Raw genomic sequence first — 13,953 nt, 5'->3', positions numbered from 1 at the left:
TTAATTTTCGTTTGTTTACATGTTTTAACGAATTATTTTTCGAGTATATTGTGTTATATTATAATAAGATTGTAAATGTTTAAATGCGTGTCAATAAAAGCCAATAAAAAAAATTTAAAAATATAAATAACATTATATCCTAGATACCGTGTAGTGAATAAGTCTTGAACCAATTTACATTCTGTACATCATTTTAATCTGAATGGAGTTAAATGAACTCCAAAATGCTAGGCATCAAAGAACTACCGAGTGGTCCATTTAAATCTGAACATTTTGAAGTTTAAAATTTAACAATATAATTTCAACAAAATAAATATTATAAATAGATGTGTGTCTGAGCTCTTCTAATCATCAATGTAGCTACCTTTAGCGACAATTATGGTTTCCAGGGGGCGTTGGAGGACCTGGGGCCCACTACAGATGTAGTCCTCTGTCGTAGAGTTCCAGTGCTGGCTGACAGTGACTTTGAAGGGCTCGGTGTTTGGATGACAGACACTGCAAGCCTTCCCCTCGACATGCAGCCAAAAGGTGTAGTTGAGGAGGTTGACATCAGGAATCTAGGGGGACCAAAAGTTTCAAAAAGAGTTCAAAGTACTCATTTAAAACTCATTCAAAAGAGTCTTGAAACAGAGGAGATGGGTTTCATGATTGCTGTTGTCGAAAGTGCTATCTTTCCAGCCACTTTTTATAGCTATTTTGGTAGTCTGGTGTGTCAGGCTCTAATCATGGACTTGAGGGGATTGACATCTGGGTCTTTTTTGGCCTTTTTATCAGAGCCCTTCTTCTTCTCCAACATTTTAGACTTGCTGACGGGGTAGCTATTTGTCCTGGAGACACCCAACTCCTTGGAGTGTACGAATGGAAATTTGTAGATCACGTTAAAGTGTCATTTTCTTGCATTGTACGCCAGCTATATAATTCAGGTTTGTTTTGTTTTTTTAACTAATTGTTTATACTTTAATATATCAAAACTTGAATTAACTACAATTACTCAACCTTTATTAATTATTGAATTAGACAGTCTTCAGATTTCAATGAACCTCACGGTATTTATTCAATATATTTACATGAACATTAAATGTGAACTTGGTCACTGCTGACAGCAACGACAGCCTCCAAGCAATCCGGAAGGTTGTGAACATATATGAAATGTAGCTACGCCTCATCTTCTTCTACTTCATATACAGCCAGGATATGAGGTCGGTAATATTGATGTAGCGAACTCAGCAGGCTTTGGAGTTTCGAATGACAAATTACTAGATTTCATTTGAAATTCAAAATAAGTAACTTAAATCAAAGACAGATTCTGAATTAAAAGTAAAATTCTTGGGTATCTTAAATCACCCTTCAATTTTGAATACATAGCCCGTAATTGACACAAATATATGAAATCTATTAAATATTGGTCTGTATGTATAGAGGGGGCACATATTTATTGAATATTATTAGAAGTAAATACTTAAATATGAACATTTTTTAAAGCACTTGGTACCACTAGATTTTTATGCTCTCAGCTTTCAAATAATATATTACATGCTCCAGTTGAAAGAACGAATAGTTGATTTGATTGTAGCATAATGGTTCGATCGGAAGATTGCCGATATCGTAAAAGTAACTATCTGGACGGTCCAGCAGATACAAAAAGGCAAGAGAGTGGGAGGAGCATGAGCAGATTGTCAGCATTTTGAGAGGTTTGTAAACCTCGTACGGATATTTTAGATTCATTAAAGAGAACCCAATTATAGAAAAAAATAAGGAAGTATTGCTGTCAAAAATTTCACAACGGCTGAGCTAGGATTTTTGTTTAAGGTCGTATGATGGGCCCCGAGCAAATGTTGACAAAAATTCTTATACAAACATGGGCAACAAGATGCAAGTCGATGAAAAACTTTTTTAAATCATACGGACAGAAATATAATTATAATTTAGCAAGTATACAAACGATGCAATGACAGATATCTGAGCAATTATCCACAGGTGATGTATCGCTTCAGCCATAAAGAGAAAATACACTAATTGGTCATTGCGCTACCATCAATAAACTATCGGATGTTTTCATCAAGGGAAACAGCTTGGAATTTTTTTTTTTTTTTTTGAATGTGAGTATATAGCAAATGTCTGGTATCAGTTATGGTATGTGTTTTATTTCAATTTTATAAATTTATTAAATACTAAATATTACACAATTTTTAATGTTGTCTGTATTCAAAATAAATTAATTTTATGGCCACATAAGCTAAGAGCGTCTTTTCAGATCTACTCAGAGGCCATTGCCTGATAATTATGCTATGCTTTAATTATTGATAGATGTATAAAAAGTTTTTTTATAATAATGTGATTTCCATTTTTAGTTATGCTTTAGGTGTGAGTTTCATGTAATTCATGATCTAATAAATTGAAACATAAAGCGTGTCTCAGCAAATTGCGAAAAAAAAAAAATTAGCAAAGTACAATACCTCGTGGGGGCTGTGGGTTTGGTGGTAGAAAAGTTTTTTTTAATGGAATTAATTATTTACAAATTCAACTTTCATTTCTCAAAATGTCCACCTTATGCCTCAGCCATTGTCTCAATTATTTCCCATAAGGTTCTGTAAACCCTCACATAGTAGAGCAGCATGGCAGCCCATTGCTCCTCAACAGTAGCTTTAAGGGCGTTGATAGAAGTTTGGGGGTTGACACAGGCTCTACATTCCACATAGCTCCGGATTCTATAATCTCGGGAGCATAGTCAGGGGATGCGAGGGGCACAATGTGACCTGTTTTCCACTATCCAGTGTGCTGATTTTGGTCGATACAGTAAGAAGCTGACGTTTCCTTCTGACCATAAGGCCATAATAAGGTTCCCCACCGCTCTGCGCACTATCGCCTCCAAGACACTCAACTCTACGGACATTTTTCCGCATTGACCTGGTTGGATTGTTTTTGATTGTGTCCACCAACAGCTCCAAAAATTCATCAGCTATCGCGTTGTTCTGCCCTACACTCCCCTGCTTTCTTTGCAGACCTTCCCTAACTTTGATCTTCTTCTTCGCCTCATGCACAATTGTCTTTCTGCATAGGACAATCTCATAAATGGAGCGCCCTCGTATTCGGGTGTAGATTAAGTCAGCAACTCTTTGTCTTTTGTTCTTCCATTTCACACACTTTTTGTTGTTTGATGTTATACCAACAAAAATCATATGAAGGCTGAATTTCATAGCTTTAAAACCATGGTTATACCAAATCTAAAAAATTTGGTTATTCTGACGCACGGTGTAATTGTACTTTTGTACAAAAGAATTTTTTTTTTCTTTGTTGTGTTTGCCTCGACATATTTATTTCAATTGTAATATGTTGTCAAAAATTTGAAAGGTGATAGTCTAATCAATTCAGATGTAACAATTACTATTAGAAATGTATTCAAAATTATTGCGCCACATATACAAAATGACAAGACACAAAAGAACACTTACACTTGCTTTACGAAGAGAGATCTACAATTTATTGTCTTCCATGTTGATATATATTTATTTTTCTAAATGAGCAATAACAAAAATGCTTATATTTTTAAGCCTTTTTTTTATTCAATGGGGTTTGCATGAAATGTGTTTTTCTTTACCTCTATAGATTGCTCTTCTTGCTCTCAATAATATATCCCTTCCTTCCCCCAAAAATCGCATGTACATAATAGCACGACCATAAAAACCCTCATAATAAGTTTTACAAGCATATTCTATGATATGCACGTACTTATATCCATACAAAATGCTCTGAATAGTTACAACTCTATTTTTCATTTATGAAAGCATTGATGTTTACATAGTTACACACTATTATTGTAAGTATGTTAGTAAAGAAGGATGAAACTGCTTTGTCATGGATATCTTCATACTCAAACTCATTTCCAATCATATTTATATATTCTCTTAAAGATATAACTTATTGATCCTACAAAAATGGTAAAGTATCGAATATCTAAATATGTTCGGAATAGCAATAAAAGAATTAGATATTTTTGTCTCATAATTTATTAGAAAGCTTTGGTGTCCTACAAATACTAATTCTACATCCCCTAATGGGTAGGGATTTTTGGAGAGTACAAATAAAAGGCGGAAGCGAGATTTATGGTACTTCTAAATGAAGAACCTCACTAACATAAGCTGCCTCTTAAAGAGAAGACCCTCTTAAGTGAAGTACAGAGTGGGGACCCAAACCTTGCAGTAGAATTTATTTACAATTTATCTCTTATTTTTAAATACAATCTTTTCATTACACAACCAAACAACAGCTGAAACAATAAAAACTAGTTGTTTTTTTCTACGCCATGTTTCGATTTGTAATATGTCAGAGCAACAACAAAAAAGGCTACACGTCTGCAATTCCTCCAAGGCTGTGACAGTGCAAAGAAGGCTGCAAAGACCGTTGGCAACTCCATTCGAACCACTTACAACATCAAGAAGTCTTTTTTAAACCTATACAGTAGTGTGTCATGTTAATATATTTTTTAGAGATATGCAAACACAGGAGCCATCAAAATTTGCATAATTTTTATACAAATTATAAAAATAGTAAAAAAACCATAAAATTGTAAATTGTTTGGAGGGCTCTACAGCTCTTCCAATTTTTGTTAAAATTTACGTCTTCATGGATTTAAACCGAAGGTCTAAAATAATACAAATATGTATTTGTGGGAGTTGTTTTATGATTAAAACAGGAATGGGCGTTTGGTAGAGCATATGGCCATTTTTTTTGGTGTGACCTTGGACTTTGACCTCTCATAAATTTAATGGCCTTTTATTGTGACCATATATAATCTTAGTAACAAGTTTGATCAAAATCTATCGTTAACTTTTATTATTATACTCTATTTTATTAAATAATAATCTGGAATCTGCGGCTGCTGTTGCGTATGCAGTTTTGGCTGATTTTGGCTTAGTTTCTGTCAAAAATTCAACTCTAGTCATTGATAAAACAAGATTTATAAGAATTGAATCAATCAACACAATAAAACATAGATGTTAAAAGGATCAGTAAAATTAAATTGACTTTGTTTCCATTGGAAAACTCTTCAGAAGTAATAACATAACAACATTCTTAAATTTTCAAACTTTTTTCAAAATCTCAGTTTCATCATAACCTTGTTCATTTTTATGGGGCACACAACGACAAGTCGTATTGCAAGTAGGGCCATTTTTACTTCGATCACAAAATTATTAGAGTGACAAGGTTGGAATTTAGATGGCATAATTTCCGTTGGATGTGACGGAACTTCAACTAACACCATTTGGAAAGATGGTGTGATTCAATATTTAAATAACTATTTACAGAGATCATTACAATGGTACATTTGTATGCTTCATGCCAATGATTTACCCCTTTGTCATTTATTTTTGAATTTAGATAGTGGCATTTTGGGTCCTAAAAATATTCCGGACAATTTGGAAAACGATTGGCTGGTTGTGAAAATGAAACTGTCGTTCCTTTTTCTCCGATTTCAAGTTTTTTCAACTGGTTCCTGTACTCCTGAGCTGGCAAACTGTAAACCTAGAAAATGTGCACACTCAAAATGGCTTAGTATTGCTAATCTTACCCAGACTTTACGAAAGTACTCATAATCCATCAAAAACCTTTCAAGTACATGTCAACTACGTGCTGAAAGTCTAAACTCCAGTATGGTTCCCAATCAAGCAAAAAAAGTCTTTTAAGGATGGACTTATGCATTTTTTAAACTGATTGTTTGCTCTAGATTTGTACAAGAAAATCCTAAGTATGTTGTGGACCAGAAGACCTACTTGTCAGTATGTTATTTGATGAGCGGGACCACATTCGGGACTGGGCATTGCCAAGAATAATAAAAGCTAGGGAAACTGAAATTAACACTAAAAGTAGAATATTTAAACCACCAAAAGTAAACTTTTATGCAAGAGACTACACCAAAATTCTTGTGAGGCACAAATGCCAAGTTACAGCACCACCTATTTCTTCTAAATATTTCTAATTTGGATTTTCAAATCATAGGCAAAAATAAGAAATTGTTGATTTTCCTTGTCACATGCAATCAGAGGAAAGATGTGTTAAACTGGTAACAGATGCTTACCACTAGTTCTGGAGATGGTTTTATAAGAAATAGATTGTAATTTCGAGCAGAAATGCCAAATTTTGGACAAAAAAACAAGTTTAAATTCTGAGTTCTGTCATGGATTATAATCTTTGATTTATTGATATTATTTTTCTATATTTTGGATAATTGATTTTAATAATAAAATACCTTTCAATATTCATTTTTGTATTATATTAGGCAATTACTTTAATTATGAAAAAACGTAATTTTTTACAGAAACTCGAACACCGGTAGAACCTCCAAATGACGCAAAGTTTTAGTATAATAAAATGAAATTCAATTAAAAGAACTGCATAAATATGACGGTTCTAGGTTGCTTCGCCTTGAACATTTTTGCCACCTCTTTATTTTTTAATATTATTGGTTCGAACTTTGCTGTTGTATCTAGAACAAATTAATTATATAGTTATGAAAAAGTAAATACAACAGTAAAGTTCAAGCCGATAATATAAAAAAAAAGGCGGCAAAAATGTGAGTGGCAAAATTACCTAGAACCGAAAAATTTATGTAGATCTAATTATTGGATTTCATTTTTGTATAACTTTCACGCCATTCATGTTTCTTAGAGTATACTATGCAAATTGATAGAGTTGTATAAAATATGAGTATGTTAATGTACTTATATCCATAATGAGGTAGAGAGAAGTACACCCATCAATATGCTCTCTCGAGACTTCCTTTATAGAACAAATAATGATCAATCATCTGAGTAATGTATGAATATATTATGTAATGTGTCTTATTCCTCATCATCCTATGAGTATTGCATTGAGGTAGTGTATAAATATACCGTTGTACTCAAAATTCATTTTTTAAGAGATGGGATACTCTTGATGGATGTAAATTACGAGTCATCTTACTTACATGTTTATATAATACATATAGGCAGAGTAGCTTAAAATATCACCTGCAGTTATTCATAAATAAAAAAAAACAAAAATGAACGTGATTATCCCTGTAACTAGTGATGCAAATCGTGTATATCATGGTAACCCTGACAATTTGAAGAATGTTTTAGAGGTGATCAGCTTAGGAAAATAAAAGGAATGAAATAAACAAGGACATTGGTAAGAATGATTCCAATGTAGATTCCCAATTCTACTCTGAGTCTAACAAGGACTTACAATTATAGCTCCGTAACAAATCCTTAAGGTGGCTCTCCGTCTGTTCAATCAGGTTTTTTGAATTTAATTCTATCTATTTAGAAAAGGAAGTTCACTACTCAGGAATCAAATAATAATGACAACTGCTACAGAAAAGAAAATACATTCTTCCTATTAACAATTTTTTTTTAAATGACCAGCTAAAAAATTCACGGGATTTACATCACTACATATAATACTGGAAACCTGTAAGCGAAGTGTCAAGTTAAGGGGATGTCATTGTAGTGATTTCTTAGTTCTTTGATGGATAATACTTACAATTTGAAGTATTTTTGGAAGGAGAACAGTTTCGTTGACATGAAGTTTTATCATATCAGCTCCAAGAATTGCTGTAAGAAAGGAAATAAACACAAATCCCACTCTGTATATAGCAAGGACAAATAGGCTATAATTACTCTTATGTCGATTACAAATTCTACTCTGAGTCCAACAAGGGTTAACACATATAACTCCCAATCAAAACCTCATGGTTACTATACATTTTTTGTGAGTACACAAACTAGTTATTACTTTATCCTGAAATGTTCCCTTCTCAAGAATTAAATAATAATGATAATAGCTTCAGAATATAAAAAAATACTCTTCAAGTTGTAACTACTATAAGTATATCCCGTTATACAAGTCATATTTTATCTAACACTAAATATTGGTGGAAAAAATATGACAATGGAAACACGTGATAGTTTTTATAGTTGCAAACTGAAGAGTGTTTATTTTTATTTTCCTAACCTATCATTGTTTCTTATTCTTGAAGAGAGAACATATAAGTATAAAATAACCAAAAGTGACATTCGCGAAGAAAAGATTTTTTCTACAAAAAAAAAATGAAAATTAATAACCTTGGGTCGTTCATTTGTTTTAAAAGATGAACCAAAGAGTGGAAAGAAATTAACGAATAAGGACAACAACAAAAATGTTCAGAAAATAACGAATGACCGGAAAAAAGTTTTGTTGGGTACAAGCCTTCTACAAGCTGATCAATGTAAAAATAAACACACAACAGGCATACAATTATGTTACCTATCCTTGATAGGTAAAATAAATAGTATTTACATGCAAAGATGTTTTAAAATTATATCTTGCAGTTCTATAGAATCATCCACACCGGATGTTCTCTGCATTTTACCAAACATTCTGTAAATTTTGCATATAATCCTTGTAAGGATGGATTCTATTTTTAAATGGAATCGAGTCTTGGCATAGCATTACAGCTGGCCAGTCTTCGTTAGAAAGTCCAAGCCTGCATTCATCGTTTATGTTTTTCTCCACTAACTGTCTCACTGGTTTACCTATTTCACATTGGTAGAAGAGTTGCAAGGAGGACTCTGCGTGCTTCTCACAAAATGTACACATCCTATTTCTTTCATATAGATTAGACTTACTTGTAAATACTGTAGATGTGGCAAGACGATACCTCATAGACATGGAATATAAAAAATAGTTTTTAAATGCACATATACGAACCACTTGGCATTTAATCTTACTATGTCACTGACTTAATTATCAGATTTTTTGTGGTTTTGTACGTGAAATTCTTTATGAAGAAGGGTTCTTGGATGAGTAAAATGATTTATTGTGCTCAGAGGGTGAAGGGATGTGAAAGAAGGGAGGAGAAATGAGTAAGAGCAGGGATGCTACATGTAATTCGTGGATGTTTGTCTTTTCATATTAATTATTTATTAAAAGGACTTCCCAATTCTTATGATAGGTAAAAGAGGACAAAATGAGAAGTAATTATAACGGAATTAATGAATTGTTGAAGACGGTTCTAGAAAGATTGTCGGTCAGAAAATTGTTCTTGGAAGTATTTTCATCAGAATAATGCTCGCAGTTATACTTTTTTTTAACAGGCTATCATGTATACATTTAGTCTTATTATTAGATAGTCACAGTATGAGAAACGTTACAAAAGTAGATTCTCCATTTATGTAAATAAAACCAACAAAAAAAAAAGGTGGGGAATACTTTACATAAAAAACATAATCAACAATAAGATCTGACAAAATAATTATCAAATTAAAAAATATAAAAACAATTACAAAACGCATGTTATAAAACAAAAATCATTCAGAGTAGTATATTGGTAAATTAATTCACTTTCAAAGAAATATAATCATTCCGCGCAATTTTCCACATTAGACAATATTTCTGCAGATTACAATTTTCTGCAGATATAAATTTTCCTATGAGCAATTTGCTGATGGCAATATTTCGGAAAGGCAATTTTCCTGCAGAAATCCTTAGTGCAAGACTCATGAAAAATGTAGAATTGGTGTTTCTTTTTAACTTTGTTAAGAGGGTCTGGACTTATTGAACTAAAATGTAAATAAATGATAAAAAAATATAGTATATTCTGGAACAAATGTTTCATCATTTTAAATACATTTCCAATTGGTCTTAAAATTTGTTAATACATATATGCGCCTACTTTTTGATGAGAACAACGAGAAGGAGCAACAAACATAATAATTAAAGTAAAAGAAAAACCTCCCTCTTGACTAGGTATGGACTTTTAAAGCGTGCGAGGAGAAGGCGGGAGCGAGAGATATGGTACTATTAATTTGAAGAAGTTATATTCACATCAACTCTCTATTATATTAATAATAGATTGATATGTAATTAATTGTAGTGATTAGGTTTTTGCACTTAGGAACAATTATTCACTTCTCGAGTTACCTCTTTCTTATATTATATACACAAGATTCATATATATGCGAAAAGGAATGTAAACTAAAATGTAACACAATTTAATATACATAAATAAACACACAACTAATCATGCCCTATATTAGGGAATATACATAAGGTCTTAAATGGCATTAAATATATTTCAAATAATCATACACATATATAATTTAGAAATCAATATTAAATTTAATAGTTGTCTTTCTATTCGGATCAATCCTCCTTAACATTCTATGGTCCATGTTTTCTTTCCTGGATTAAGGATTCTCAGAAAATATCCCTCAATTGTTTAGATATGGTAACTCCCAACTTCGAATCAATTCATGATTGTTCTTAATCAATATATATGATCTTGGATGTCTTTGATCACAGCTTCGGTGTCTCAAGTTTTGGAAATAGGGTTTTGTAACCAATACATTGTTCCCAACCTTGAACTCTGGTGCATTTCAGCTTGAATTCCCCGTAGTTATTGTTTTCTTTCGTTTCTCATAAACACCATTTGAATCGATTTTTTCATAAGCATAAGATGGTGTTATCAAATAACTCCTTTGTCTTCTGCTGAACATCATTTGTGCCAGACTGAATCCATCTGCTCTGGGTGCATTTCTCCAAGCAAATAATTCCCATTCTATATTTGTCTTATCTATTTTTGAATTGATTGCTTGCTCTCGTAACCCATTTCTTTGAGGATTATGCGATGAACTTATTTCATGAATAATATATTTTTCACAGAATTTATAAAATTCACTTCTATACTCATATCCTCCATCAGTAAGAAGATATTTTGGGAATCCAAACCAATGAAACCATGGCAATAGAATTTTTGTAAAAGTATCTGTAGACAACGTATTTAATTTGGCTACAAAAGGAAAACCACTGAATCTATCAACCATTAGAAGATAGAGTGAACACCCAGAAGCCACTTGTGGCATTGCATATTTGGTGTATGAATTAATAATCTGGCATACTTGGTAAAAACTTCTGACAGGAGTCACATTTCTCTATCAAGTTTTTGATATGATTGTTGATATTTGGCTAAAAGTTGAGTTGCTGCGCCGTCTTTCTTGTTTTCACAATACCTGCAAGAGCTAAGTGAAGTAATTGTAAGATTCTTTCTCGCTCGGAGGAGGAACAATAATACGATTGTTTTCATAAATGAGGAGTGTGTATTCATCGTCATCAAACATATAACTATAATCTGTACAAATTTTGTTACTTAACACTGTATTATCCTCAAAAGCATCATCCGACTCCTGTGTTGGGCCAAATACCAGAGCTTTTGACAAACCGTACGCTATCTCGTGAGATTTTCCTGGAACCCATTTTAATTCGAATTTATAATCAGTGAATTTATCTCTGAAACTTTGAAGGCGTTTATTTGGAATATCCATAATTGGCTTTTTTAACAAACCAACAAGTGGACGATGATCACTAATAATAATAAATATAGGTGAATTGTTCAAGTAATACTTACAAGGAGCAAGTTCCCATTGCACCGCCAACCACTCAAGTTCCACTGTAGAATATCTGGATTCCGTCGAAGTTAAGCTTCTGGATCCACATTGAATTAGTTTTAACCAGTCCTATTCCATTCAAATGTGAAACATTTGTTAACAATTGAATTGACAACTCGGGATTAAAATAACTCGTAATGAGCTTTGAACTACAAAAGGCTTTTTTTTCTTGTTGAAAAGATTCTCTGGGGTCTCTTAGCCATACAAATTTACAATCTTTGTTCAGCAATGATCTTAAATTAGTAGTCATATGGAACAAATCTGGTACGAAGTGTCCGAGTTGATTGATAAGTCCCATAAAAGATCATAAACTTGAGATATTTGTTGACATTGGAAATTTACATTTTGCCTCGAGCTTGTCCTCATCTGGTTTTACACCTTCATCGGAAACAGAATCACGAGCAAAGTTAACACCTGGCCCATAAACTAATTTTTTGAAGGAAATCTTTACATTTTTCTTTGTACATTCTAATAAAGTTTGAAATGTCCTTAGAGATAGAGTTTTTCCTCAGGTGCTTGAATACGGATATCGTCAATTATCTTCTTAGCATCATAGACCTTTTCAATTATAGGATCAGAATGAGAACACCATTAATCCGAACTGGCATTTGAGCCCATAGGTGCGTGTGTAAATCGAAATTTAACATCTGGTAAAAGAAACATAGTGAGGTTCTTGCTCTCCTCCTCTTAGGGTACTTGAAAAAAGGGATCTTAGTTGAACACATTATATCTTCACTTGTTGGAAATGGATGTATTGGACGTTTGACATATTTGTTAAGATGTGTAATTAACTAAAAATCGGACTCCCGTACCTCCTTTTTTGTTGGAGAAAATGCAGGACTTATCCATTTAGTCAGGTTAGAGACTTGTTCAATAATATCATCTATAATTAATTTATCGATAAGTGCCTTTGATTTATCTTGTTGACGTATGGTTATTGAACGTGCCGTTAAATTTTTGTGCACTTTTATATGTTGAGTGATCCAACTCGATTTTCATAGGTGGTCTAGACATTGGTTTTTCGTCTAAAAAGTCACTGAAGATATCTTTAAATGTTTCTGTAATTTTGTCCATCTCTTTATTTAAGCATTGAAATTTGTTCACTGAAACATTTGGAAACCCTCCCGTGATAAGTGATAATCTTTTCCAATCGCCTTTTACCTATGAGAAACTCTCTTTTTATAGACGATGTAATTATAACATCTAACATAATGATTTCCCCACTTGAATGTGTAATTTCAAGTTGAGCAATTCCCTCACATTTCATTTTCTTTTATATAATCTTGGGAAATTATATTCTTGCTCGACCCTGTGTACGGCAATGCCATGACCTTGAAATGTTTCAAGCATCCTTTGAGAATCGATTGAACTTGCATCCTCTTCAAAGATATCAATCCTTTGGTCTGATTAATATAAACTTTTGATGATGAATAACGTTTTGGACTTTTCACTATTGAGGTATATCGATAATTGGATTTTGTATTGAATTTTGAATTTGTCTTTGTAAGACAAAAGGAAGACCAATGGCGTGGTCTTCTACGTTTGAAACATGGGTTGATTCTCTACGAGAGCAATCCATATTAAATCCAGAAAAAATCCATATTACGACAATATATCCACTGATTTGCTGTTGCATTCGATACTGTATTGGGTCAATAAACAAATTATTTTGGCAGCCTGCTCTGCCATTTCACTTGGTTGTAGTAATACTGAAGAATGTATCGAATTTTCTATTGTTCTACTTCCATTTTGGAACGTTGTAACACACAACTGGCTTCATCAAACACAAAAGCCTACATGAACTTCTTTTAAGTGTACGCTTAACCTTTACGCATATTTTAAGCTTTTTTATAAGTGATATATTTTGCAATATATTAATTTTGAGATATAGTTAATTAAAGACATCAACCGAAAAATGCTCAGTACTTCTTACTTTGCCCAAAGAGCGAAAAAAAGGTTTTACCGTTTTAGGGAGTAAAATCTCGAACATTTATAGTAGTATTAATGTAGGAAGAATATTACTACATAAATTCAAATATATACATATATATATAATACTTTGCTAGGAATTTAAAAATAATAATTATGATACAGGTACACCTGAAAGTTCTTTAACTCTCCATCTGGAAGAAGATGTTTTCTCTACAGCAATATTACATATAATTATATTAGTTTTCATAAAGAAGAAAATTACCAATCAGTTTTTCTTTTATAATCATAAAGCTGTATTTTTTGTATACAAAAGTCACATACCTACTCATAACTCAGTCATTTTAATAAAAGGGAACACAAACACTGAAGTCCATATCCGCACTTCCAACTGGGTCTCAGAAGGGAATATTATAGATCTAGTAGATCTCGTTCAACTATTTACTTTCTAAATTAATTACTTTAACTATAATAATACCTATTTGTTACATCAAAAGACATAACAATGATAAACTGCATATGGTCTTCGTATTTCCTCAGTTGGACAGTTTAATAATACATT

The 13,953-nt window shown here is 32.5% G+C and overlaps 1 protein-coding gene across 1 annotated transcript; it reads right to left on the bottom strand.

The window, feature by feature from the left end:
- Positions 1-10,394: 10,394 nt before the first annotated feature.
- Positions 10,395-10,880, bottom strand: LOC139904973 (uncharacterized). Its single transcript, XM_071887231.1, has one exon. It carries the CDS (start codon positions 10,878-10,880, stop codon positions 10,395-10,397), a length of 486 nt encoding a protein of 161 aa, XP_071743332.1.
- Positions 10,881-13,953: the final 3,073 nt, after the last annotated feature.

The sequence above is a fragment of the Lepeophtheirus salmonis genome, chromosome 3, assembly GCF_016086655.4.
Source record: "Lepeophtheirus salmonis chromosome 3, UVic_Lsal_1.4, whole genome shotgun sequence".
In the NCBI taxonomy this organism is placed as follows: Eukaryota; Metazoa; Arthropoda; class Copepoda; order Siphonostomatoida; family Caligidae; genus Lepeophtheirus; species Lepeophtheirus salmonis.
Note: the sequence above shows the minus strand (reverse complement) of the source record. Positions and strands in the feature narration are given on the sequence as shown.